Source organism: Colletotrichum phormii, assembly GCF_030913505.1.
Source record: "Colletotrichum phormii strain CBS 102054 chromosome Unknown BDP81scaffold_5, whole genome shotgun sequence".
NCBI lineage: Eukaryota > Fungi > Ascomycota > Sordariomycetes > Glomerellales > Glomerellaceae > Colletotrichum > Colletotrichum phormii.
In genome coordinates, this window is record NW_026851447.1 from 2,337,421 (window position 1) to 2,363,159 (window position 25,739).

The 25,739-nt window shown below is 56.0% G+C and overlaps 12 protein-coding genes across 12 annotated transcripts; 6 read left to right on the top strand and 6 right to left on the bottom strand.

Annotated features, from left to right (window-relative positions):
- Positions 1–1,315: 1,315 nt before the first annotated feature.
- On the bottom strand, positions 1,316–5,680 carry BDP81DRAFT_314034 (hydantoinase B/oxoprolinase; the record flags this gene model as incomplete). Its single annotated transcript, XM_060583954.1, has 9 exons — positions 1,316–2,325; positions 2,386–2,866; positions 2,926–3,937; positions 4,000–4,377; positions 4,433–4,904; positions 4,970–5,186; positions 5,244–5,335; positions 5,394–5,556; positions 5,612–5,680. 9 exons carry the CDS (start codon positions 5,678–5,680, stop codon positions 1,316–1,318), a joined length of 3,894 nt encoding a protein of 1,297 aa, XP_060448565.1.
- An 838-nt stretch (positions 5,681–6,518) lies between these two features.
- On the bottom strand, positions 6,519–7,869 carry BDP81DRAFT_459255 (aminotransferase class I and II; the record flags this gene model as incomplete). Its single annotated transcript, XM_060593518.1, has 3 exons — positions 6,519–6,634; positions 6,706–7,516; positions 7,570–7,869. The coding sequence occupies 3 exons, from the start codon at positions 7,867–7,869 to the stop codon at positions 6,519–6,521; spliced, it is 1,227 nt and encodes a 408-aa protein (XP_060448566.1).
- Positions 7,870–8,117: 248 nt separating this feature from the next.
- Positions 8,118–9,457, top strand: BDP81DRAFT_369978 (uncharacterized protein). Its single transcript, XM_060586600.1, has 2 exons — positions 8,118–8,621; positions 8,703–9,457. The coding sequence occupies exons 1-2, from the start codon at positions 8,270–8,272 to the stop codon at positions 9,284–9,286; spliced, it is 936 nt and encodes a 311-aa protein (XP_060448567.1). The 5' UTR covers positions 8,118–8,269; the 3' UTR covers positions 9,287–9,457.
- Positions 9,458–10,127: 670 nt separating this feature from the next.
- On the top strand, positions 10,128–10,821 carry BDP81DRAFT_186088 (uncharacterized protein). The gene has a single exon (XM_060582352.1). It carries the CDS (start codon positions 10,211–10,213, stop codon positions 10,574–10,576), a length of 366 nt encoding a protein of 121 aa, XP_060448568.1. The 5' UTR covers positions 10,128–10,210; the 3' UTR covers positions 10,577–10,821.
- Positions 10,822–11,065: 244 nt separating this feature from the next.
- BDP81DRAFT_391993 (histidine phosphatase superfamily) lies at positions 11,066–12,915 on the top strand (the record flags this gene model as incomplete). Its single annotated transcript, XM_060587636.1, has 2 exons — positions 11,066–11,583; positions 11,646–12,915. The coding sequence occupies 2 exons, from the start codon at positions 11,066–11,068 to the stop codon at positions 12,913–12,915; spliced, it is 1,788 nt and encodes a 595-aa protein (XP_060448569.1).
- Positions 12,916–13,479: 564 nt separating this feature from the next.
- On the top strand, positions 13,480–13,999 carry BDP81DRAFT_186104 (DASH complex subunit Dad1). The gene is made up of 3 exons (XM_060582353.1): positions 13,480–13,615; positions 13,708–13,770; positions 13,850–13,999. The coding sequence occupies exons 1-3, from the start codon at positions 13,508–13,510 to the stop codon at positions 13,985–13,987; spliced, it is 309 nt and encodes a 102-aa protein (XP_060448570.1). The 5' UTR covers positions 13,480–13,507; the 3' UTR covers positions 13,988–13,999.
- A 196-nt stretch (positions 14,000–14,195) lies between these two features.
- Positions 14,196–15,210, bottom strand: BDP81DRAFT_391995 (uncharacterized protein; the record flags this gene model as incomplete). The annotated part of the gene is made up of 2 exons (XM_060587637.1): positions 14,196–14,227; positions 14,295–15,210. 2 exons carry the CDS (start codon positions 15,208–15,210, stop codon positions 14,196–14,198), a joined length of 948 nt encoding a protein of 315 aa, XP_060448571.1.
- A 931-nt stretch (positions 15,211–16,141) lies between these two features.
- Positions 16,142–17,206, bottom strand: BDP81DRAFT_312765 (ras family protein; the record flags this gene model as incomplete). The annotated part of the gene is made up of 3 exons (XM_060583837.1): positions 16,142–16,516; positions 16,606–16,809; positions 16,925–17,206. The coding sequence occupies 3 exons, from the start codon at positions 17,204–17,206 to the stop codon at positions 16,142–16,144; spliced, it is 861 nt and encodes a 286-aa protein (XP_060448572.1).
- Positions 17,207–18,246: 1,040 nt separating this feature from the next.
- BDP81DRAFT_447542 (Skp1 family protein) lies at positions 18,247–18,982 on the top strand (the record flags this gene model as incomplete). Its single annotated transcript, XM_060592196.1, has 3 exons — positions 18,247–18,422; positions 18,733–18,872; positions 18,960–18,982. The coding sequence occupies 3 exons, from the start codon at positions 18,247–18,249 to the stop codon at positions 18,980–18,982; spliced, it is 339 nt and encodes a 112-aa protein (XP_060448573.1).
- A 575-nt stretch (positions 18,983–19,557) lies between these two features.
- Positions 19,558–21,350, bottom strand: BDP81DRAFT_312745 (lariat debranching enzyme, C-terminal domain-containing protein; the record flags this gene model as incomplete). Its single annotated transcript, XM_060583836.1, has 2 exons — positions 19,558–21,237; positions 21,297–21,350. The coding sequence occupies 2 exons, from the start codon at positions 21,348–21,350 to the stop codon at positions 19,558–19,560; spliced, it is 1,734 nt and encodes a 577-aa protein (XP_060448574.1).
- An 890-nt stretch (positions 21,351–22,240) lies between these two features.
- On the top strand, positions 22,241–22,785 carry BDP81DRAFT_391999 (LSM domain-containing protein; the record flags this gene model as incomplete). Its single annotated transcript, XM_060587638.1, has 4 exons — positions 22,241–22,246; positions 22,320–22,357; positions 22,476–22,631; positions 22,716–22,785. 4 exons carry the CDS (start codon positions 22,241–22,243, stop codon positions 22,783–22,785), a joined length of 270 nt encoding a protein of 89 aa, XP_060448575.1.
- A 378-nt stretch (positions 22,786–23,163) lies between these two features.
- BDP81DRAFT_313658 (PRMT5 arginine-N-methyltransferase) lies at positions 23,164–25,669 on the bottom strand (the record flags this gene model as incomplete). Its single annotated transcript, XM_060583916.1, has 4 exons — positions 23,164–23,343; positions 23,418–24,853; positions 24,910–25,492; positions 25,556–25,669. 4 exons carry the CDS (start codon positions 25,667–25,669, stop codon positions 23,164–23,166), a joined length of 2,313 nt encoding a protein of 770 aa, XP_060448576.1.
- Between the last annotated feature and the right edge of the window lie 70 nt (positions 25,670–25,739).

Sequence of the window (25,739 nt, forward strand, 5' to 3'; positions counted from 1 at the left end):
TACAACTCGCGTGGGAAAATCTCCGTGATATCTGCCTAGGAAGCTGAAAGGTCGAACACTGGGGCGAAGACTCAACGGCGATGCCTCATTGGTATGGCGTTCCGTGGCTGTAGATTGATGGCCGAGGGCTGCAGGGATTTTCAGATATCTGAAGCCATCCGGGGTGGCTGACATGCACGACGGGCGGCCATGCCTTGGTATTGGGAAGAGTGGCACTTGCGCCCCCTATTCTACACTCAGTCTCAGCTTCTAAGGGAACGAGTAGATCGTTCGAGAGGTTGGTGGCACTTTGCGCATTCGGATGTGAATGAGCCGTCGTGGGTCCCCTCGAATGGCCTCGTATTGCGTTCTCATCACAGAATGGCATGGAGGTCTACAGCCGGAATCACGACCAGGTCGCGCCGCCCAGTACTTACAAGCTGAGTTGGCTTTCTGGTTCCACGCCGTAGAATGGCTGCTGACCACAGTATCTTGCGTTCTCTCGATATCAAAATCCAGCGTCAAGGCTCGTCTAGAGAATTTGGATCCCGCAATGAAGCACAAAAGGCCTAGCGAGCCCCTCGAATTACGCAGACTAAAAAGAAGCGCATGCGAACTCGGCCATTTGACTCAATAAGTAGTGTCTTCCGGAGCTTAGAACCGTGGGAAACAGGGTGGTGAGAATGGTCATGCGCCACCGACGGGAGGCTGCAGTAAATCCGACGGATTTCCGTGATGTTTGCTGGCTCAGCTATGATCCACTCGGGTGGCAGCGAACTTGCCGGTCCTTGATTTGTGAAGAGCGCGTTAGCTGATCGATGCGTGGTTATGCAGTCTCCCGCCGAAGGTCATTGAGACATGGGGGGGGGGAGCAAGGCTTCTCTTCACTGGGGGACCGATCACTCTCGCAAAGGCAACGAGCGTCATTCAAGTATTATAACTGAGTATTAGGTAGGTTGTGCGGGAAAGAGATGAAGAGCATTGCAGAAAGCTGCGTATACCCAACCTTGAAAGTGCTTACCTCTGGCTAGGTATGGAGCAGGCTTCCACGACGTAGGTGACTGAGATTCGTCGATAGAAGACCACAGTTCATGCAATGTAAGAACGCGGGGGAAGCCCGTCATTCATATAACTATGAACCGAATGAGGCCCCTCTGTTAAACCTGCCTGTAAGGGATGTTGGAAATGTAGTCATGCAAAGAAATGAAGGATGGAATCTCAGTAACCGTGGTTGAACGTTCAAAATGTGCGATGAAATATTTCGTAAAGCCACAGTAAAGAAGACCATCCCAGATATTACATAAAATCATAAACCCAACGCCGCCCAATATGCTCTCTATGCAGACTCTCCCATGCTCTGAATCATATCAACCGTACCATTCGCAACACCCACAAACGCAGCCGCCGGCTTCGCCTCCCCTTCAACCCTATCCTCGGGTCTTCCATAGCCGCCACCGCCAGGCGACATGATGACGATGCGGTCGCCCGCCTCCATCCTCGCCGTGTTCTTCCCGCCGAGGTTGACGACGCGCCCGCTCTTCTTAACCCACACGTTGCGGCCCCGCTGCCCGTCCTCGCCGCCCGCCATGCCGTACGGCGCAAACGCTCTCCGCTCGCTGAGGATGCTGACCTTGATCGGGATGTTGAACTCAATGTCTCGGATGATGCCGTCGCCTCCCGTGTACGCTCCTTTCCCGCCGCTGCCCTCGCGCAGGCAGAATTGCCGGAGGATGACCGGGTACCGCCTCTCGAGCGACTCCGGGTCCGTGATGCGCGTGTTGGTCATGTTGGTGTGCACGCCGCTGACGCCGTCCCACGTCGGTCCGCCGCCGGCACCGCCGCAGATGGTCTCGTAGTAGCCGAATCCGGTCTCCGGGCCGTCCGTGCCGAAGGTGAGGTTGTTCATGCACCCCTGGCTGGCGGCCGCCGCGCCAAAGGCCTTGAAGATTACGTCGACCACACGCTGCGAGGTCAGGACGTTGCCGGCGCACACGGCGGCGTACTCTGTCGGCTTGAGGAGAGATGCCTCGGGGACCTGCACGTCAATGGGGCGGATGGCGCCCTGGTTGAGCGGGATCTCGGCGTCGACCATGCAGCGCAGGGCGAAGATGATGGACGAGTTGCAGATTGCGATGGGCGCGTTCCAGTTGCCGTAGGCCTCGGGGCCGGTGCCATTGAAGTCGAAGACGGCGCCGCCGGTGGTGGGGTCGATTGTCACCTTGAGCTGGATCGGGGTGCCGTCGTCCATGTAGTCGATTGCCTCGAGCGGCTTGCCAGCCGTGCGCTTGTGGATCGTCTTGAGCATATCGCGGACAGCACGCTCGGCTGCGCCTTGGATCTCTTCCACTGTTTGGAGTGTCAGCATGGGAGAGATTTCATTTCGGTGGCTGAAGAGAAGCAACTTACTGTAGAACTGGACGACATCGAGACCGTAATCCTCGATCAGGGAGTGGATCAGCTGACTTCCGCGGTGGTTCGCTGCAGCCTGCGCCTTGATATCGGAGATGTTGTCGCGGAGGCATCTGGTACCGGAGCAGCCCGGGGAGTGCGCCGGCGCCATGAGGAGGTCGATGAGCTCCTTCTCCTTGAAGACGCCGCCCTCGACGACCTTGAAGGCCTTGATCACGGCGCCTTCTTCCCACAGCTCCTTGGAATTGGGGGGCATGGAGCCGGGGAGGATGCCGCCGACATCGGCGTGGTGGCCTCTGGAGGCAGTCCAGAAAATAATATTGGTGCCCTCGGCGTTGAAGACGGGAGTGATGACTGTGAGGTCGGGTAGATGGGTGCCTCCGCAGACTGGTGCGTTGGAGAGAATGACGTCTCCTGGCTTGAGGTCGGCGCCCCAGTGGTCGATTTGCCACTTGACGGCGAATGCCATACTTCCGATCTAGACTTCGTTAGTATTTAACTTCAACACATCCTACGTTCTGTCCCCGAGGAACTTACCATGGCAGGCACGTGAGGAGCATTGGCAACAAGCCCACCATCAGGCGAAAACACGGTACACGAGAAATCCAGTCTCTCCTTGATGTTGGTGCTCACACTCGTCTTCTGCAGCGCGCGACCAGCCTGCTCCGCGACGCCCATGAAGCGATGGCCGAAGATAGACAACTGGATGGGATCAATGGTCGTCGTGGAGATGGTCTCCTTGGTTCCAACGGCAACATCAATCACCACCGTCTCGGAGAGCACCGTCGCCGCCGCGTCGGGGATAACGACAATCGTCTGCTTGTCGTCCATGATGAGCGCCGGGCCGGCGATCTTGGTATGAGGCGTCAAACCCGCGAGATCATAAACGGGCGTCTCGGACCAGCCCAGGCCCTTGAAGTAAACCTGCTTAGTTGCCTTTGCCGGCGGCGCGGCTGTGGCCTCCGCGGAAGCGAGCTCCTTGGGCCAAGGGATGGGAAGCTGGACCGTCGTCTTGCCGATGGCGCGAACGCGGTAATCGTCAATAATCACGTCGCGGCCGACGGGCAAGAATCCAAACTGCTTCTGGTGAGCGTCCTTGAAGGCCTCGAGGTACCCTCCGCCTGGCGCGGCCGCCGTCTCCTGGATCATGAGCGGGGTATCGCTGCCCTGGAAGCGCATGTTGAGGTGGCGCTCGGAGACGATGCGTTCCTGTGGGATGCGCTGCATGAGGAGGACGTCGCCGGCTCTCCGGACGAGCTTGTCGAGTTCCGAGGCGAAAACGGCGAGGTTGGCCTCGGTGAAGGTCAGGGCGCAGGGGCTGCGCTCCTCGCTGACGACGTCGGCGAGGGCCATGCCGTAGGCGGAGAGGACGGAGGAGTACTTGTGGACGAGGACGCGAAAGATGCCGAGCGTCTTTGCAATGTCGCAGGCGTGTTGGCCGCCGGCGCCGCCGAAGGAGGCGAGGTTGTGGAGGCCTGCGTCGTAGCCTTTTGCTTCGGTGAGGGTGCGGATGGGGCGGCACATGGACTCGTTGGCGACGTCGAGGAAGCTGCGTGTTGTGTCAGTTCAAGAGTGCTTCCTGTGGAGACCAGTGGTCATAGTATTACTTACCCAGCTGCGGCTTGTTCCACGGTCAAAGTGGTGCCCTCGTCCTTGTTGATGCTCGTCGTGAGCTCTTCAAATAGGCGTCTGCTGGCGTCGACATCCAGGGGCAAGTCCTCATTGGGACCAAAGATCTTGGGGAAGAACTCGGGCCTCACGCGGCCGAGAACGACATTAGCATCGGTGACGGTCAGAGGGCCGCCCTTCCTGTAGCAAGCCGGGCCGGGGTGTGCGGAGGCACTCTCGGGCCCGACTTTGAACATGCCGCTCTGCCAGCTGAGAATGCTGCCGCCGCCTGCCGCGACGGTATTGATGTCCAGCTGCGGGGTCTGGACCATGACTCCGGCCGTCGTGGTCTCGAAGACTTGCTCGAGCTCACCGGCATATCTAGGGCAATGTGTCAGTATCACCTTCACGAAGTGAGATCCTCCTCCATTCATACCTTGAAACGTCAGTACTCGTACCGCCCATATCGAATCCAATAACGGGCGTCTTATCCGCATCATCATAGCACGTTCTCGCATAGCCAACGACACCACCTGCGGGACCAGACAGAATGGCCCTCAGGCCAGACAGGCCAGAAAACTCGACCAAGCCGCCATCGCTCTGCATGAACTCGCACCGGCATCCGCTGTTGGCGAGGTCCTCGAAGCCGGACTCGAAGCCGACAATGTAGCGCTTGATCTCGGGGGTGAGGTAGGCGTCGGCCGTGGAGGAGTTGCCGCGGGGCACGATCTTGACGACGGGGGAGAGCTCAGCGCTCGGGGAGATGTGGGTGAAGCCGATGTCGGCAGCGAGCTTGGAGATGGCCGCCTCGTGGTCGCGGAAGGTGTAGCTGTGCATGAGACAGACGGCGATGGAGCGGTAGCCCTCGTCGTAGGCTTCTTGGAGGGCCTTTCTGGATGCCTCGAGGTCTGTGGGCGTGTGTTTGTATGAGTTTTTGGCTCTCGCTCCAGCGATGTTGATGGACTGAGCTTACCTAGAGGCTCGAGAACCCGGACTGCTTCACCGGTGACGCCGGTGACGAGAGCGGGGTCTGATGAGACGTCGATGGCCTCGGGCTTGTTGTTTTCTGACCATGCCTCCAATGTCACACGTTCTGGGATTTCAATGACTTTGGAGTACAGTACGTCGGGCTTGCGGATGGCGAGATCGAAGAGTTTCGGTCTTGACTGGTTGCCGATGTGCAGGAGATCCTGAAAGCCAATTGTTAAGTTCAAGAGTTCGCGAGATTTGAATTGTTCTGGTGTTACCTTGAGACCCTTGGTCACAGCAAATACTGTGCGTTCTCCTTTCCTCTCGAGGAGAGCGTTTGTAGCTACTGTTGTTCCCATTTTGATAGACTCTGTGTCCCACTGTTAGCGGCGAGTCAATAGCCTGAGGGAAACCCATCTTTTACGTACCAACACCTCGCAGAGATATCTTCTTTCCCTTGGGATATTCCTTTCCTGTTGCCTTCTCCAGGACTCTCCTAATCGCTTCGACTGGGGCATCGGGGTAATTGCTGGGGTCGACTGATAGCAACTTGACGAGGATATCATCTTGATCGGGGACAGATGCGACACACTAAGCTATTAGTTTTCCATCGCCGCATCAAATTTCCAAAGAAACCAAGACTCACGTCGGTAAACGTGCCACCGCGGTCGATGGAGATTCTGATTCCCCCCACGGGGCCCGGAAGTGAACCCATAATGATTAATGACTCTGAGGTTGTGATGGTATTGTTGAAAATAGAGAAGTATCCGAGAGTGTAAGGCTCAGAGTCTCAGATGGATCAAAGAGCACAGTGAAGATGAATGAAATGGAAATGAGTACTATCGGGTTGAGATGTCATTCAGTGAAGCTGGAATTCGCGATGATTATACAAGTTCCCATGAAGGTCGCGGACAGATTCTCGATAAGCCCAAAACGGCAATCACCCGAAACCTTCCCCCACAACTCATCGCCGGAGCTCCCTCGGCAGATGTCTTCGGAGAGAAAGCTAGAGAGTCGTTGAGTTATTCCCACTTGACGTTTGTTGTGGACTCTCCACTTGGTGCATCTCGTAGTCAAGCTGGAAAAGTACGGATAGACAGTGGGAAGTGGAGGCGGAGTGAGTAAAGGAGGGAGTGAGTAAAGGAGGGAGGGAGAGCCCCCCCCCCGTCATCGCAATTAGAGATCCGATGAGCGATGAGATGCGCGGGCGAAATCGAACCCCTCAGCGTCCCCGCGGAGAGAGAGAAGGGGAACAAGGAGGGACGGTCATTGACGGCGGCGGGGTCGGTGGTTCGGCTTCTCGGCTTCGGGAGGGGCAGCCGAAGGGCGGAGCTCCGCTCTGCGGGCGACCGGTGCCTCCTCGCGCCTGTGTTAGCATCATCCTTGGTCTAAATGGTCTCAGAGATGGTTGGGGCTGTAGATTCGGCGCCTTTTCATTTGCAAATATTCAATCACTCAGCGGTTTCGGATGTTTGCATGAGAGTCTTTACTTGACATTGTGATGTGATCATTATGAGCTATGCTAATGGCACTACGTTATGGCTAATACACGCTCATTTCACACTCCGGACTGTGTCATCAAGAGCCTTTGCAAAGTATTCTACGTTCTTCTCGTTCAACCCCGCAATTGAAATTCGTGATGTGTCGGCCATATAAACGTGGTACTTCTCTGTAGTGGAAAAACGTTAGTATCTTGTAAAGTAAAGTAGAACTATACTTCCTGAGAGGGGTATGACAAACCTTCGAGATGCTGAACCTGGGTCTTAGTGATACCAGTGTACCCAAACATGCCGCTCTGCTTCACAATATGCGACCAATCGCCCGGCGTCTGCAGCCGGACCAGCTCATCGTAGACCTTCTTCCGCATGGCGCGAATGCGGCCAGACATGGTGATGAGGTCCTTTGCCCACTGCTCCTTGAAAGACGGCGTCCCCAGCACCGCAGCCGCAATGCGCGCGCCGTACGCGGGCGGGTTCGAGACCGTCGCCCTCTGCACGTTCTCCAGGATAGAGTTGACCGTCTTGGTCCTCTCCGCCGTATCAGCAACAAACGTGACAGCGCCGACGCGCTCGCCGTACAGGCCCATATTCTTGGCGAACGACATGCAGACGGCGGCCTCGAGGCCGAGCTCGTCGATAAAGTAGCGAATCGCCCAGGCGTCGTCGTCGACGGAGCCCGAGTTGAAGCCGAGGTAGGCCGAGTCGAAGACGGGGAAGATGCCCTTCTCGATGATGGCCGAGGCGATCTGCTTCCACTGCTCCTGTGAAGGGTCGCAGCCCGTGGGGTTGTGGGCGCAGGCGTGCAGGATGACGGCCGAGGTGGAGGGTTCGGCGGCTTTGAGGGTCGAGATGTAGCCGTCAAAGTCGAAGGCGCAGTCTTTGTAGTAGGGCAACTGCTTGACTTCGAAGCCGAGGGAGGCGAAGAGGAGTTCGTGGTTGGACCATGTCGGGTCGGTGATGTAGATTGTCTTGATGTGGGCGGCGGCCTTCTTCAGGGCGAGGCCGGCGAGAAGGAGGGCGCCTGTTCCGGAGAGAGATTGGCATGATGCGACCTTTGAAAATGTTTAGGTGACATTTATTTGGAAAGCTTGATGCGAGCACTTACACGGTTCTCTGTGAATGCCTTGGTGGAGCTAAAGACAAGCTTGACGGCTTCATCGCGGAAGGGCTTGAATCCCGCGATAGGAAGATACTCGTGGCCAGGCTCTCCGAGGGATGCTTCTGCCAGTCTTACAGATGGCAAGATCCAAGGCTGACCATTCTCATCGCGATAGGTACCCTGGCCAAGGTTGACCTTGTTCGGATCTGTGTCAGCGACGTACCGCCTGGTGACGTCGAAGATGGCGTCGGGCGGGATGAACTCTGCTTGTTCAAAAGCTGACGTTTGCTGCTTGACCGAACCCATTGTGAATATCGTGTAATGCTTGTGAAATGCGAATAAGTGAAGCTGCGATCTCTCGTCGAGAGACGAGGGTCGCGACGCGGGTATGAGTAGACCAGGGATCTCGGGACCCCAGCCGACTCGGAGTTGAACCCGGTCATGGGTTCCGGTACCGGCCTGAGTCGAGCTCGGATGAGGGGCCCGCGGGGTCGTAGTCCACTTTGATGGAGTGCTCCATCTGAGATTATCAAATGCTCCGAAACTTACGGGTCATGACCGAAGCATGTCATTTCGGCGGAGAGACGATAATGGGGATGAATGGGCCAAATAAGAGTAGCTAGCAATCCCTCTTGTGTGTAGGATTTCGTAGGCGTAGATTGATATTGTAACTATTGTTTCATTTTTACTGCATATCTCCGACAAGATGGCTCCTCGTGCACCCCCTCGCGGCATCTACGCCCCCGTCGTGGCCTTCTTCCACGAAGACGAGACTCTCGATGTCGAAGCCTTGAAGACTCACATTACGCGGCTCGCAAAGTCGGGCGTGGCCGGCCTGGTCATCCAGGGATCCAACGGAGAGGCGCCGCATCTGCTCCATTCGGAGAGACAGCAGGTCATTGCAACGGCAGCCGAGGTGCTCAAGCAACACGGAAAGCCCGAGGCCGTCATCATCGCCGGCTGCGGCGCGCAGAGCACACGGGAAACGATCCAGCTCTGCACTGAAGCCAAGGAGTCGGGAGCGGACTACGCTCTCGTCCTGTCACCGAGCTACTGGAGTGAGTTTCCTCAACCTGGAACGAACGTTGAACTATGAGATGGGCATCCAGATTGCTGACACTTTCTGCGAACAATTTCAGCCGGCGCAATGCAAAAGCCCGTGATCCAAAAGTTCTTTGACGACGTCGCAACAGCATCGCCCATCCCCATCCTCCTGTACAACTTCCCCGCCGTGACATCGGGCATCGACCTCGACTCAGACCTCATTGCCGACCTGGCGGCATCGAACCCCAAGGTCGTGGGCTGCAAGCTCACCTGCGGCAACCTGGGCAAGCTGCACCGCGTAGCGCACGACGAGCGCATCCCTCAGCCGTTCGCCGCGTTCGCGGGCAAGTCGGACTTTTTCCTGCACGGGCTCGTTGCCGGCTCCAACGGCGTCATCGCGGCGGCGGCCAACTTCACGCCAAAGGTGCACGTCAAGCTGCTGGAGCTGTACGACGCGGGCAAGCTCAAGGAGGCGACCGAGTTGCAGACGAAGCTGAGCCGCGCCGACTGGGTGCTGGTGCAGCTGGGTGTCGCCGGGTTGAAGGCTGCGCTGGATAGATATTTCGGGTATGGCGGTGGACGGAGCAGGCGGCCGCTTGGCCTCGTTGCGAGCGCCAAGTTCGAGGGAGAAAAGGATGCGGTGCTCAAGGACTTGGTCGATTTGGAGAGTTCGCTATAGACGTGCCCGATACTCCGTACATGAGGTTGGGATGTGATGAGATGTAGATAAGATAAAGATTAGATGATGACAATTTCATCATAAGATACAGTATCTTGGGAGACCAGCTGGCAAGGGCTGTCCCACCAGCTGGTCGCCGTCAACCGATATAACCACCGAATGTGTTCCCGGTCCTCTCCTCTTTCGACTTCCATTCACAGCTCTTTCGGCTTGATCTTGTTTTCTCTTCATCTTGCCCGACGTATTCCTGCCCCGTTTGCTCCCCGAAGCCACTTGCTTCACCGCAGATCTCGACTCGATCCGTTCTTTGCTCAATGTCTGAGATTCGACTTGTTAGCCCGCGACGCCCGGCTAGACCAGAAGACTTTAAGCTTATTGGACCAACTTCAAAGAGTTCCTTATCCGTCCCTTGTCGACGAGGCATGTGAACACTTTGGTGTAAGCCCATTGGACAGACTCGACCGGGGGTGGCTGAAAGGACGAACCGACGCTGGAAGCTAAACAGCACTCCAAATGTCCATCGTCTGCTCCCAGCCACCCCAGATGTTTCTTCCTTCATTTTCACCCTTCCAGACTAAGCAGAACGGCTCACTGATGTGGACTGATCTAGGTATTTGTCGGCGGCATCTAGACCCAAGCCCTCGGGTCATACTCTTTTGCCCAGAGCCCGGTACCTTGGCCACCTTGCGTTGGTCGGCAAAGTCTGGATCATCATCGAGAGATCCAGGACATACCGCAAGAGAGCAGTGACAAGTAAGGCAATCAACAGTCATGTCAGACAGTCTCAATTCAGCCAATTCCCCCGCCTGATCGTCGCTACCGCACGTTAAAAACGGCCGCTGCAACCAGCTTCTTCCGGTCGGTGTAGCCGATTGCGGCATCTCATCGCTCCCTCTCACCTTTTCTCATGGAAGCGCCAAATGCATGAGTGGCTTGCTCCATCATTGGCCGGAGCTATCGAGGATAGCTGATAACGTAGCTAGGAGCTCAATCGCGCCATGCAGTCACCCCGCACCTTGGCCTCTTGAGTTCGGCCCTCCGATCACGACTCCTCTCTCTTTCTCTCACCTTATCACCTCAACTGCCTCGAACTTCCTTCACCTCTCCCTGTTTCTGGGCGACAACTTACTTGGCTCGGCTTACCATGACAGTCAGCCATGTGCCGCCATCTCCACTCCGCTAGCATGCAGACACTGTAGATCCTTGCTGCGCTTCCCACGCCATCCCGCGTCGGCACCATCCGTCACCACCGCCATCGTCGGCCAGCATCTGTTGGAGTCGCAACGGTAGCCAAGAAAGACAATGCTGCCCGTCTGCCATGTCCGGCCTTGTACCCTGACTCGTTTTGCTGCGCTGGGCCTCGAGCACGTCATGTACTGCCTACATTACCCCTCCAAGACAAGCGTCCTGGGGTGGAAGAGAGGCACTCGATGGCTTATCGATGCGAGATGCGGTGAGAAGTTGTCACTCATGTCCCCTCTGAGGTGAAGATGGTGTAAGCCCAGCTGTCTGGCCTAGCTTCCCGCCGCCGCCTTGCTGCATGCGAGCCTTGCATGCTCTGGTCCTCCCAAGCTCTCCTCTGGCGTCCAGAGTGGTGGTCGCTTTGTTCTTTTAAGCCGAGCTCTCCCATCCATCTCCTTTGCCGAACAGCTGTCCGTCTTGTATTGGATTAATCTCTTCGTCTTGAGCTTCCTGTTGCCTGTGTAAGCCCGTGCTGCAAGTTCAGTCGCCCGCCCAAATTTCGCACGCGTTTGACACTCGACTCAGGCTTCGCCCGTCATGTCTACCCTATCTCTGATCGTCTTCATTGGGACCCTGATCGTAACGACCTCGGCCGCGCCCTCGACTCCTTCAGTATGGGCGTCCGTCGCAATGGTCATGCACGGGGAGCGCACACCTGTGCGCAGTGGGCTCCAAGATACTCTGACTCCCTTGGGTGCTCAAGAAATGTACAACCAGGGAAGCGCCTTTAGAAGTCGTTACCTGGCCAGCGGGACGCCGACAAACGTCTCCGAGGGTCGTATCACGACCCGCGCCGCGATCAAAGGCATTGCGCGGAATGTTTATGAGCATGAGCAGCTCTCGATTCTCTCCCTTCCCGATGCTCACATCGCCGCTGGCGCTGCTGCCTTCATGCAGGGCCTCTATCCGCCCATCACGCAGGCTTTTGCGGCCGATACTGGCGGAACGAACATCTCATACTCGACAATCTCGGGAAATACCACGCAGTATCCTCTGGGTGGCTACCAATACCCGATCATTGAGACGTTGGGACTGTCCGACGATAGGTCGATTGAGTAAGTGCCAGTTACCGCAAAACAGACGCTCCTCGAGACTTAACTGACTTGAAATCGTTAAGCATTCGGGGCAACACGGAATGCCCGCAGTGGAAGATCTCGACAACATATGTCATGCAGCTCGACCCGTACATGCAAGCACTCGAGCAGGTCTCCCGTCCCGGCTACACATCCCTCTTCAGCACGCCGCCACTGAATGACGGCGATATCTCGCTTGCACACGTGAACTTTTGGAACGCCTACGATATTTACGACTACGTCCGCTACCGGTACTCCCACGAGCAGGCCGTCTACGATGGCTTGGAGGACGTCTACGCGCAACGCATCGAGTTCCTCGAAATGTACGCCCGGCTCCAGCAACTCAACATGACCTCGAACCAGGCTGTCTCAGGCCTCCAAAAGGGCGACATGATTCGCACCATCGCTGGCAGGACATTCGCGCGCAAGGTCGTCGACGCCCTCGAGGCCAACGGCAACTTCGCCGGCTACTCCAACAAGATGACGCTCCTCTTCAGCTCCCAGGAGCCCTTCCTCTCCTTCTTCTCCCTCGCCGGGCTCCAGAAGCCAAACCAGACGCTCGACGCGACACCCTTTTGGAGCCTCCCCGAAAACGGCGCCGCCATGGTCTTTGAGCTCGTCGGCGACGAGCCCAACCAGCCGGACACGTACCCGACCGAGGAGAACCTCTACGTCCGCTTCCTCTACCGCGAGAACGCGGACCCGGCCACGCCGTTTTTGGAGTACCCTCTCTTTGGCCTCGCCGAGGGCGACACCCGCGTGACATACAGCTACTTCAAGCAGGAGATGCTAAAGTTCGGCATCGACACGGCGACGTGGTGCAGCATTTGCGGCTCGATTCAATCCTTTTGCGACTGGCAGACCACAAAGACGACGCCGAGCGCCGGCGAGGCCATCCGCTCCGCCGTGCAAAAGCCCGTTGTCGCGGGTATCATTGGCGCCATCATCGTCCTCGCCGTCTTGGCCCTAGTCGTTATCTCGGCGGCCGTTCTGGGCGGTTTCCGCATTCATCGCGCCGGAGGCGGAGCGGGAGGAAGCAAGGACAGTGGCAGTGGCCGGATCGCCGGGCTCGGCGGGTTCAGGGCGGCCGAGAAGATGGCTAGCGACCCGGACCTGGCTGTCTCTGGGCGCGGGGTGCGACACGAGCGCCAGGGGAGCTGGGAGCTGCGTGACGGGCGGGAGGTCTCGGGAGCCGGGGGCCAGGCGGGTATCGCTGTGGACAAGACCGCGTCGACGTTCCAGGCGAAGCCTATTGATGATGATGCCATTAGCGTCATGGGAGCATCGCCTGTGAAGCCCAGGGAGAGCGTCTGATTGAAGGGTCAAGTAGACAGGGTTTTCCACGGTGGGATGATGGATATGGAACTCTCTTCTGGCTTTCGTTTATGATACCCTTTTTTGATACCCTTCCTCACGGTCCTTTGTTGGAACTATTTTGCATGGATACAGGTTTTTCTTCCATCTCTGATCGGAGGCATTGCGAATTCATATACTCATTGTTTGATCTGAGCTCTACTTCCTTCACGAACGGCATCGCTTGAATAGTGAGAAATTTACCCGATATAACATACCTGAGACTTGGTGGGTATGACACCGAAGGGATTGTTCGGCTAACAAATAACTACCGTGGTAAGAGAATCCCGAAATCATCTCCTGTTCACCCTTGGCCTTTGAGAATGACTACTGCGCTCGAATGTTGATGTTCGCAACCACAATACGCCGTGGGTACTTGGAAATCATGATGCCCCCACAGTGTGAAGCACTGAAAGAGACTGTACATCAACCCCACCGCAGTGACCCTCCTTCCATTCAGACCCCGCCATCACCGCCAAAACCACAAACCTCTCAACGCGTCGCGCAACCTCTTCCTCTACCTCCCAACGACATCACCGAGCCAGGAACAAAAATGTCGTCACATCAACGGACCTTCTCCCACTCGCAATCCCAATCGGGGACGAGGGAAAAGACCTACTTTGAGCAGCAGCGCGAAGAACTCATCGGCGAGATCGCAATGGTAAGCCCCGGTCGGCCCCCCCTTCGTTCCCCAGAGCGACAAGCATCAACAAAAAACAAATAACGAGAATATGCTAATTCAAAGTCAACCAGAGCTTTGAGCAAGTCCTTGCCAACATCAACAAGCTGAATCGATCGCTCGAGGCAGTCATCACGGTATGCAGTCTTCCGTTCCAAATATATGCCAGCCCCCAAGAACTCGAGCACTAACTCGGGTCTTCGCCACCATTCGCAGGTCGGAAACGAATTCTCCTCCGTCGAAGCGCTGTGGTCGCAGTTTGAAAACGTAATGGCAAAAGAGCCCGAGGAAAACAAGCAGGGCGATACCGAGGAAGGCAGCGACGGCGAGACGAAGAACGAGCAAAGATCATGATACCCCCATAAGGAACGAAATGACTACTCTTTTATGAGTGATGATATTACGCCCAGCCGTGTCCACCATCTTAACCAGCTTACGCCTCGCCTCCGCGTCTGGTTTCTTCGCAAGCTCGCCCAACCCAACCACCAAACCGCCATGATTCGACTCTCGGAGCTTCTCCAACCTCTCAGCGACGGCGAGACATCTCTCTCCTTCCTCTCTCTCAGCGCTTCGCATCGTTTCCGCAAATCGGCGCTGAGATCTTCGTACCTCGCCAAAAAAACACCGACTCGAGCGAGGCCGCCAAAATCTCCAAACGGACCTTGGTCCACGTCGTGTTCGGCCCTCGCGTCGCGATCGTCTTTGAGGCGTTTGAGCTGACTGGCGGAATTATGGATACCATCTTCCGAGGGGCTATGGGCGTCGTCTGTCGATTCTGAGGGCAGCTTCGCCATCTTCGCCATCTCGAATCTCATCTTCGCGACATCGGCCTCTCGCTCGCTTGTCGTAGCCGTGGACTCATGTTCAACAGATCCCTCTTCACCTCCCCTAGGAAACGACGCTTCGTTACTGCTGCTGCTGCTCACGGCAGACATCTGTCCCTCAGCCCACTCCAGCTCCGCCTTGAGATTCTGTTCCTGCCACCCAAGGACCTTGCGCCTTACTCTCTCCGGTTGAAACGCATCTTTCACTTCCTCGACAACGCCAGCCAGTCTCTCCGCATCCTCACCAAGACCATCAGCCGTCTGGCACAGCCCAGCAAACGCACCAGCAACCCGAAGATGCGTCACACCGACAGTCTTGAACGTCTCCTGCACAACACCGACATGCCTCCTCAACAGATCCCTCTTCTTCCACCCTTTACACGGAAAACACTTTTCCAAAAACGTCTTCTTGGTAGCGCGCTGCGTCAAGCTGGCCAGAAGCACCTCGACATCGCCCGCAGCGCCTCGGCACTCTTCCTCTGAGTTTTCGTAGGGCTCTCCGCGCGCCTCATCTTCCAGCGCGGCGAGCGAGTCGTTGAGCTTGGCAAGTTGGGCAGTAAGGCTTGTAATATCGAAGGACGGCGTTTCGGTTCGATCGGGGTTTGGAATTGAGTTTGGGCTGGGAACGTTGCTCTCGGTTGAGTCGGTTCGGACCCGTGTGGTGGGTCGCCCGTCGTTGGTGTGATGCGCGAGATCACCTTCTCGCGGGAGATCGTCGATCAGAACCTGGCGTGCCTGGGCAGAAGAGTCCATGGTGCGTAACGATCGGCTGGGTGTCAATTTATTGCAAACCGGATGAATTGAGAATTTTTTTTTTAAGGATTTGGGTTTGTTAGTCGAATTCAAGAAAAACTGCATCGTATTCTGAAGAATCCCATTCTATATCAAATCCACATCGGACCTTTCTCCGATGCCTTCCTTGGTAGATGTCAACGTTACCTCGCCGGCTGTGATGACTTTCACGAACTGCTCAACCACGGCACCGGGAAACTCAAAATTATGTACAGCTTAGTTTCGCCAGATTTGACAACATTTATTCACTCACTTGGTCACTTTCATCTCATACATACATCACGTTCATGGCACGATTTGACACTTGATTTTGATGCTTTTAACATTTCATGTTTCCTATCCCTTTGGGAATGCCCTTATCAAGACAGAAAACCCCATGCTGCTACAGGAGAGGAAGAGAAAGGAAAATAAGAAAATAAGAAAAATTACCCCTCCTCAGGGTCCAAAAAGTTACCTGATGGTTACAGAAAAAAACTGATCAAAGTCTCCCCTGTACCCGCTCCGTTTGTGTGTTTGTGTGTGTTTGGCGTAAAAATAAATAAAGGGTATGGATGAGTCTAAGGTAGAGACTCGGATGAGAAAACCACTCACTTTCCCTCCCACTCGCCTTTGTTTCGTTTCCCACTTATATACCGTTCTTCTTCGTCAATCAGGAACAAAATCCTCTCCCAACATCCCTGGTGGAGGGAAAATTTTCGTCTCCGGTCTAGAGTTCATCCAGCCCTAGAGCAGGAAACGCCCCCCCTTCGCTAATGGTGGCGCATGCTTTCTCCAGATCGTAATAGTAGCAGGTCGTGACGAGATCATGCAGATAAAACAAAAGTCATTCATTACGCCCTCCGCCGGTGTCCAATGCCTCTCCTTTACAAGCCCGAGGTCCTCAGTAGAGATCTCACAGGATCTTGCAATTCCTCTTCTTCTTCTTCTTAAGAGCGACGCCAGGGAAGCCCGCGCTGCTTCCAGGAGGACCACTGGATGTTGACGAGGAGATGGCGGCTTGGGCCTCCTGGTTTTTCCGATCATTGGCGACGACCGTCAGGATGGCCTGTTCAAAGATCTCGTCCACACCAGTCATCTCCTTGCTGCTGCACTCTACGTACTGGGCGCCCATTTTGCGGGCAACCGCACGACCTTGCTCTTGGGTCACGGGCGTGAGGCCTTGTGTCTTGAGCATGTCGATGCACGTTTTCTTGAAGCGGAGATCGGACTTGAGGCCCACGAGAACCAGAGGAGTGTAGGGGCAGAAGTGGAGGACTTCGGGATACCACTGGTAAGAGAAGAAATTAGCATTAGTGTCAAATGGTGGTGCCCCAAAAAAGGAGGGGCATGTTATCTGAGGGGCGGTGGTTAAATTACCTTGTCCATGACGTTTTCGAGCGAGTTTGGGCAGTCAATCGCAAAACACACAAAGATCAAGTCGGTCTCGGGGTAAGAGAGCGGTCGCAGCCGGTCATATTCCTCCTGGCCGGCCGTGTCCCATAGCGCCAATTCCACTGTCTTGCCGGACGGTGGGTGCGTCGGGTAGGTGATGTAGTTCTCGAACACAGTGGGGACGTATTTCTGTTGTCGCCAAAGTCAGCATTGTTTTGGCTCATTTCGCTCCCTAGCAACACGCAAATGACGCAAATCTTGCGCTCGAAAGGAGTCGGGGGTATTTTTTCGTTTGGATGCTCACCTCTGGAAAGTAACCTTGGCTGTAGCTGATGAGGAGACATGTCTTGCCGCAGCCGCCGTCGCCAACGACGACAATCTTCTTAGAATAGGCAGGACCCTCGGTGACGTGGGTTGCGGCGCTCTCGCGCCCTGTTGAGGAGCTCATTGTGGTACTGACGGTGCCGTCGCTACTCCTAAGGCGCGTGTTGCGGCGGGATGTGGCCGGGCGGCCGTCGTCGTACTTTTCGCTGATGTTCTGAGACGAGTTGTGGTATGAGTTGCGGTATTGGTATGAGGACGCCATAATGCGGCAGACTCGAGCTGTGTTTGAGGTGTTGTGATGCGATGACGAGGAGGTCGTTTCGCGGCGTGGCCCCTCGTGCGTGTTTGCGAGATGGGTTGATGTGATGATGGGTAAGATAGATACCGGGGGCCGGTGCGTGCGCTCGTCTGGGGGTGTGGAAGGGGTTGTTGTTGTTGGGGAGACTTGAGTGGTTTGTGCTTTTATGCGATGTTTCCTGGGTTGTGTGTATGCTGCCTGTCTCTTGTTGCGATGGACGAATACTGTCGATATTGATATCGCCGCCTCTCCTCGACGAGCCTCCTCGCTTCGTGTTCAGCTACTTGCCGTGTTCAGTCGAATGCCGTTGAGATATGGTTGAGTGCGAGGCATGCAATACGGGGGAAGAGACGTTGGCACGTTGCGGCGTGTTTGAGTTGAGAAATGTTGGAAAGGTGCTTGGTCTGGCTTTGGATGGTGTATTGTATGGGGGTGGGTTTGTGTGCGAGGTGGATGGGCGGGTTGTGCTGTGTTCTTGAGGAGAAGGAGCAGGAGCAAGGAGGGCAATTGTAAACAAGTCGACGGGGCAACCAGCCACTTCTTGCCGGGGTGATGACGGCAGGCGCCCAGAGGAGCCACAACGACAACGCAAAAGTGGAACCCTCCCAAAGCGCGCTAAGGCGGATCAATCAAACCCCTGGCTGTGTCTGGCCAAGGAAGGTAAACCCCTGCGCCCCTGCTGTTTCTGAAAGCAGACAGCTAAGAGTTTTTCCGGTGCCTTCCCTCACCGGCGGGACTACGGGACGAAAAGGTGGCCCAAGCTCCAACCCCACCACCGCCTCCCTCAAAATCGCGAAGTGATTTTTTCTGTCTTTCATCCTTCAACGAACGCGTCGTCGACCTTCATCGAAGGCTCATATTTCGCCACGAGCATCACCGCTGTGACCTGCGAAACACTCAGAGAGACACAGATACTCCGACACATACGGAAGCAATTATCCCATTCTTCACTCTGCTCAGCCCTCAGAACAAGAACACGCAGCATATCTCAATTATCCGCAATCATGGATATAAACGGCACAACCGACAGCAAGTACGTGACTCTGGTCTCGAGTGATGGCTACGAGTTTGTCGTTTTGCGGGACGCCGCCATGATCAGCCCTGCCATCAAAGGAATGTTGGACACACGCAACAACTTCCGCGAGGCTACTCTGGGTCGCTGCGTGTTTGAAGAGATCAGGTAAGCCAGCACAATCCCGCCCTCTCACTGCCACCTTTTCTCTCGAGTAGAGAATACTACACGACTGTTGCGATGATGAACTCCGATTATATCGATGAGTCTCACTGACAGACCGCCGCTATAACGGCCGGTCTGCTTGATTGCCAACTACACTTGATCTGAAACAAGCAACATTCTTTCTTTTTTTTTCTTTTTTTCCCTTCTTGTTACCCAGCCACCTCACAAGAGGCCACCCTCATTCCTTTTTGTCTCTCTTTTTTTTTCTTTTTCCAAAAAGTTCTGGAAACGTCTGACCGTCTTCTCCCGGCAGTGGCGTTGTGCTCGAGAAAGTCTGCGAGTATTTCCAATACTGGTACCGCTACCGTGAGCGGGAAGACGTTCCTGACATGGACATTCCTGTCGAGCTATGCCTGGAACTGCTGGTCGCAGCCGACTTCCTGGGCCTGGACAGTAAGACATCCCCAACCTCCTCTGATCCCAGAGCGATGGCATCTGTCTCACGGGAACCACCCAAACGTTCTGACACGTTTTTCACAGAGCAAAACACCGGCACTGTCTGAATGACGTTTGATGACCATTTGCATTTTGGCTTCATTGTTCACGACGGAGTTTGGGGCGTTGAGCGTTCAGGGTGGTACAACCGTACAAGATACCATTGCCATGACACTATGACGAAATCCCATGCCAAGAAGGCATGTTTCCTGTATTTTGCCATGATCTTTTTCTCGATGGTGACCCACGCTATCACCCCACATGTGAAAAAAACCCAACCCCCATCTTAGCATATGCGTTCCTCCCCTTACTCTTCCGTGGGTTGAACGTCTATTAAAGATGGAAGAAGAACTATATTCCACTCACTCTGCTTGACTCAACTTTCTACCATTGAGATCTATGCTTTTTCTGTTGGGATACAGATCAACCAATGCAAACACATACATGCACATTTGTATAGCTGAATAAACTAAATTCTTGAATTTTTGTCAAGGGCCTCTAATATCATGTGAAGCTGTGTATTGAATCGTCCTCGCAGGTATCCTTTCACTTCCAGACTACTTTTAAACCTCCGGAGCTCACAATGATGGCGACCCTTTGAGCATGAGATTGCCATGAGGCATACATCCACTTTCCACAAAACTCAGTTCCAACCTCTGCCTCTGCCACGGCCCCTACCCCGGCCCCTACCACCACGTCCACCACCGCGTCCACCACCTCTATGAAAGCCCCGACCACCGCCACGGTGTCCCCGGAACTCCCCAGCCGGCGGGCCCCTCGCCTTCCTCTCCATCCTCTCCTCCTCGCTAGCATCCCACAGGTTCCCAACCTCCAGGAGCGCGCAGTACGCCGACGTCTGCGGGTTGGTATACTCAAACGGCTGCTGCGACACAGACTCGGGCTCGCCCTCCACATGGGCCGGCGCCGTGATCTCAAAGTTGAGCGGGACGTCGAGCCTGTCCTTATTGACAATGTTTTCCTCGACCCATAGGCGCTCGGCGTCGATGAGCGGCGCGTAGTGCTCCTCGCCCAGGTCCGGGCTCGGGTGGCTCGACGCCGCGTCGTCGCCGATGACGAGCGTGGGGTGGAAGACGCGCGTGATGGCGAGCCATTCCGGGTCGTACTGCAGGCGGAAGGGCCGCGTCGGGGCCGGTTGGTCGGCGGGGAGGATGTTGTGGGGGCGCGCTTCGAGGAGCTGGAGGAAGTGGCGGCGGGGGAGGCACTTGTCGAGAGCGAGGAAGTTGACCTGCTTGTTTGTGATTGTCGGCGGGACGGGCTGGCCTGGTGTCCTCTTCGGCTGAGGTTGGGGCCTGGCGAAGGAGGCGGGGAGTTGGGCGCGGATGTCTTCGGGCACCGAGGTTTTGGTATTGGGGGCTGCTTCTTCTTTGCTGGCCTGTGTTTGCTTAGGTGCGGTAGGCTGCTCGTCGTCGTCATCGTCGTCGAGATCGATTTCGTTGGGGTTCGATTGTGCTGGCGCCGGAAGGGCAGAAGCGTCCGTGATCTCTTCGTCCCCGTCCAGGTCGATCTCGTCTGGGTTATCCGGTGCTTGAACCGACTCGTGTGCCGTAGCCGGAGCCGTAGCTGGCGCCGTGGCTCCCTCTGCTGCCTCCTTCGTAGTCGCCTCCTCATCCTTGTAGATCTTCAACGCCGCAAACTTGCAGTGCAAATGCGCGGAGAACCAATACGGTGGCCTAAGCCGATCGCAAACATACTCCGCCGCAACGTTGCCCAGCGTACCATCCATGGACTCCCTCTCAAAATCCGGCTTCATCCTCCACAACGCCTTCTCGTCACCCCACCTCTCAATAGCCCTTGGCCAGTCGTGGCTGATACCGACGTCAACCTGCTCCCTCAGCAGCAACAACTTCCTCACATCCACCTCCCTGACGTGATAGAAGCTCTTGATCTCGTCCGGGCCCATGGGCAACCTCTCGTGGTGGCCCTTTCGGTAGTCGAAGCCCTTCCAGATGCCACTCATGCCCGCGATGCGCAGCGGGCCCAGCCGCAGGACGTTGGCGGCGCCGAGGTAGTAAATGTTGGGCGCGGCCCAGCCGCCGTAGAAGAGCTCCCACATGTGGCTGGCAGCCTCGTGGTTGCCGCCCGCGAAGACGGTCAGGTACGGCGCGGTGCGGTGGCCGGCGTAGTACTCCCAGAAATCGCCGAGCTCGCGGTACTTGGCGGGGACGGACATGACGGTTAGGTCGGCGGCGTTGCGGGCGGCTTGGAAGTCGCCGCCGATGATGAGGAGGTCGACGCCGTCCCAGCCGCGGGCCGTGCAGGAGGCCTCGACGGCGGCGTAGATGGCGTTGAGGGTGCCGTGGCCCTGGCGGGATTGTCAGTGGGAGAACATTGCGTGTAAGATGGGTTCATTGAATGGCTTACGCATCCCTCAACGGCGATTCGAACGCCGTTGGTCTCGAATGTTTGTGTGGCCATTTTTTGGGTGGTCACTGGGGGTGTTGTTGTAAGGCGGAGGTTGATTCACGTTCGGTTGTACCCGCGAAATTTTCATAGCAGCATCAAGACACGAAATGATGCTGAGCTGGAGTTCATGAGCTATAAAACGTTCACCAACCAAGTTTCCTAATGCAAATCGATTGAGAGTTATCACTTATCGAACCAAATTTGACATTTCCCCCCTCCCCCAAGAAACAAGGATTCTCACTTTGCCCTCTGTTTTTTTGACTTTCGTCCCGATTTGAATATATCCAGTCAATGTCCTTTGTGCATCTCAGGTGAAGGCACAGATCACGTTGTGCAGGTAGAACTGCTCAACTCAACTTCGATTAATGCAGCTGCCCATCGAACCAGAAAGCTTTCGCCCGCCAACGTCAACCTCCTAAGGTATCTCACTCATTCCTTAAAATAGCAGTGCCTTGGACTGAGAGGCGTCGATCGTCCGGACCCAAAAGACAATTTTATAACTCTCATCTTGTCTAGCATATTGAATATGAAGACTTGATCTTAGATGCTACGGTGTGTTGGAGTTGACATATGCCTCGAAGACTCGAATGAGACTCAGACGACCTCAATGAACAACAGCTTGGGACATGAGCAACAAAGGGAGGCCAGTGCTCCCATCCCCCGGATTTTTTGGGTTGCATCGCCAGGCGGTACCTTACAGTGGACCCGATGATTTTCCGACAGCCTCACACCACTGAAGCAGCCTCAGGTGCACTGTGCCCGCCTAAAAATTGACATTCCTGGAAGCCCGACCCCCAATTGAGAGATAGAGGAGCCTCGCGCATCGCAGCCTCGATTCCCGCGCAAACTTCCCCCCAATCCACACATTACATGGGCCATTCCTCACCCTCGAATCGCCCACCATGAGCGTATGCAAACCCCCTCCTCCCTTCATTTCCAAAACTTTTTAGGATGGAATAAGCTAACAAGTCTTTCCTGCAGTTCGTGCCCATTAACCCGCGGCCTATGCTGCAAGACCTGTACGTCCCTCATCCCGCCCGAACGCGCTTCCTCCAACGCCATCTGCGATCACCACATCCCCCTTCCGCGATAGACAAAGCTTCCCAGCGTGCTAACATCCCATTTCTTCAAATATAGTGTCAACCAGGACGTCGTCATCAGACTCAAGTGGGGCGAGACCGAATACAAGGGAAAGTTGGTCAGCATCGACAGCTACATGAACGTCCAGCTCAGCGGCGCCGAGGAGTACATTGACCAGAAGATGACGGGAGCTTTGGGCCAGGTTTTGATCCGGTACGCGACCATCGTCGACGGACGCCCCTTCCACCGTCGCATACGATAACCTCGGGCGAAAGTGTGCTGACTGACGCGCTACAGGTGTAACAACGTCCTCTGGATCCGCGGCGCGAAACAAGGCGAGAACGGCGATGTCAGGATGGAAGGTTGAGCAGGAAGACGCCCTCCAGAACGAGCGGAAAGACCACGAGCGGAAAAGCATCAACACAGCCTGGGTACCGCCCTCACGCACTTTGGTTTGACTAGGAGGCAAGGGGCGGCGGGAAGGGACACGATTTTCACGATGACCTTGGAGCGATAGAACATCAAAAAAGGAAACCCCCAAAAAGGCCGGCGACGGAACGGAATTTGCAGTTTTCCCCCCCAAAGTCAGGATGAATACCGCCGGATCGCACTGCGCAAGAAAGAACCATCTACCTCTTCCCCCTTTCGCAGCAACTATAGAAGAAGAAAAAGGGGGCGCAAACCATTGTCGGCGCCTCCTGTGCCCTCCCCTTATGGTACTACTTTTTTTTTCCTTCGCAAATACCTACATAAGACAAGCAACCTTGCGACTACTGCAGAGATCCGATGACGCTACCTTGATGCGCTGTGTCTCGCTCACCCACGTGTACGCCTCGATGAGCCACTCGTACCACACCCGCGAATCGTCCGTCTGTCGCCACATGGTGACCTCCAACTCCGTGTCGGCAGGGTAGTAGATGGGTTGCTGTGAATGTTAGTGAATTGTCCATGTTGCACAGAGGAATTGGCGCCTTCTTTTTTTTTTTTTTTTTTGCTTACCTTGATGGGGAAGAAGATGGGGAACCACGAGATCATGTCCTTGCTCTTGCGGTCAATCAGCTCGGGATGCGTGCTGATTTCCACCTTTTCTCTGTCGCCGATCTGGGGCGCGTAGAGGACAGACTCAAAGTACCCAGCCAGACCGTGGATGACGCCCCTCGTGGGGCAGACGAACGTGAGATGGCAGAAGCGCGAGTTGTGGTCGTTGGCGCCGACGGCACCCGCCATGCTACCGCCTCCGCCGCCCATGACGCCGCCGGCGCGTCTCGTCTCGATCTGCTTCAGCGTAGCCTCGGACACCGGGTGGGAGAACTCCCACGCCTGCTGGAAGCGCGGGTGGCCGGGCACGCGCATGGCCGCGAAGTCGAGGGCGAAGAGGCGCACCACCCAGGGGGTGTCGAAGGCATTGGGCTCCGTGGGGACTCTGGTGAGGAGGTCGGCGTGGATGCGCGGCGTCGCGATGGGGCTCATGTGCGCCGTGTAGGATTCCGGGATCGAGATGCCGCCGGGCGCCAGGACGTGCTGGACGCCGTCTAGGCACTCTGGCGAGAGCTCGTTATCTGCGAAGGAACCGAGCAGCTCGGAGACCAGAATGTCCACCTTGCCGTAGACCGGGTTGTTTTCGGGGGTGCCCGAAATGAGGGGGCCCTTCCAGGCGCGCATGTCCGTCTTGACGACGGTGACCTTGCCGCCCCAGATCATCTCGTTCTGTCTCAGGAGATAGACGTACGCGTTAGGGTTTTTCTCCACGGCCCAGACCTGGACGGGGACGCCGGTCGCCACGCTGGCCTTGAGGGCTCTCGTCACGAGAGGGCCGCGGCCAGAGCCGACGACGGCAATGACGACGGCGCCGTCCTTGGAAGAGGTGGCTCTGCCCAGCTGGTGCCACTCGGCCAGAGCTTCGATGCAAGCGGCCTCGTACTGGTTGTACTTGACCGGGTCTCCCTCAAACACCTCGTACGTGGCCGACTCCAGGTTGTCGGACAGAGGCTGCAGGGGCGACTGGAGCCAGTCCTGGAAGCTGGTGAGCGTGGTCTGCTCCAGGTACGACAGCGGGCGCTGCTGCATCTCGAGCCACTTGAGGTACACCACGTAAGTGCGGAACGACTTGAGGGAGTCCGTGGCGAGGGTGGGAGTTTTGCCCAGGGGAGGGAAGTCTGCAGAGGTGGGGACCTGGTTTCCGAGACTGACGGCCTGGAGCTGTGCCTCGGCCGTCAGCGAGGCGGCGTCCGGACCGACGTCGCTGAGAAGCAGCCAGGGCGCGTTCTTGAGGCGCATGTAGTTGAAAATCATCTCTTGGTGAGCCTTGGGCAGGGCAGGGTGTCCGGTCTTGTTCTTGGAGAATGCGTTTCCGCTGAGGGACAGGAAGTGCAGGGGCTCGGCGAACCACTTCTCCTGAAGCGACTTCTCAGGCAGAGCTCGGGGGACGCGAATGGCTGTTGAAAATGATCAGTGCCTATTTCTAGGATAAGAGACTGAGGAGATATCTTACCAACATACAGACGCATGCTGTATTCACAGACTGAACGAACAGTGTGCCAAGAGTCCCATGCGCTGTAAATATCGATCTCCTTGCTATTCTCGGGGTGAGGGACCTCTGACAAAGTCGACAGGAGCTCGACGCTCTCCTCCAGTCCCGGCTCCCGGTACATGGGGAAGTGAATGATGAAGTTGAGGCGCGACGCAATGGTCATGGCCTCCTGTACAGCTCTGGCATACTGGGACAGGCCCTGGTTTCCGCCATTCTTGGAAGCGTCTTTCCGGGGGCCGGGGATGATGATGCTTCGAACACCACAAAAGTTGGCGTAGGCGATCTCGAGGTTCAGGACTTGACGAGAAATGCTGGCAACGGCAGGATCGACCGAGGCTAAGTCGATCCAGGGACTGGCGTAGGCGATGTAAGTGGTGACGGCATGGCTGGGGAAGAGGGAGGTGTCCTTGGGGGTCAAAGGAGGCACCACGGCATCTGCCAATGAAGCAAGTCCCTTCTTTTCCTTGGCGAGATGCTGGGAAACGAGGTCCTTTACTCGCGCATGAAAGTGCCTGTTGGTGATGGGTGCCGTCACAAAGTTGACCTGAAGTCAAAGCTTAGTGACAATTCAAAAAAGAGGATATCAGGGTCTCGGTAATGGACTTACACCAGCGTTCAGGATTTGACCATACTGAAGATCATCAAGAGGCTGATCTCTCTCAGAATCATGCTGACCGAGGCTGAAAACGGGCCGGATCTGGTTGAAGTTGCCGCCGTCCATGATGGATGTTGAGTGTGTTCGGGCTGTAGGACCTTGTGCTGCCTAAAGAGGACTTGTGAATGGTGTAATT

Excerpts from the sequence above, each read along its gene's own strand:
- BDP81DRAFT_369978 (XM_060586600.1), top strand. The coding sequence starts at position 8,270 with ATGGCTCCTCGTGCACCCCCTCGCGGCATCTACGCCCCCGTCGTGGCC. Across the intron at positions 8,622-8,702 it reads CCTGTCACCGAGCTACTGGA|CCGGCGCAATGCAAAAGCCC; the intron begins GTGAGTTTCCTC and ends GAACAATTTCAG.
- BDP81DRAFT_186088 (XM_060582352.1), top strand. The coding sequence starts at position 10,211 with ATGAGTGGCTTGCTCCATCATTGGCCGGAGCTATCGAGGATAGCTGAT.
- BDP81DRAFT_186104 (XM_060582353.1), top strand. The coding sequence starts at position 13,508 with ATGTCGTCACATCAACGGACCTTCTCCCACTCGCAATCCCAATCGGGG. Across the intron at positions 13,616-13,707 it reads TCATCGGCGAGATCGCAATG|AGCTTTGAGCAAGTCCTTGC; the intron begins GTAAGCCCCGGT and ends AAAGTCAACCAG. Across the intron at positions 13,771-13,849 it reads CGCTCGAGGCAGTCATCACG|GTCGGAAACGAATTCTCCTC; the intron begins GTATGCAGTCTT and ends CACCATTCGCAG.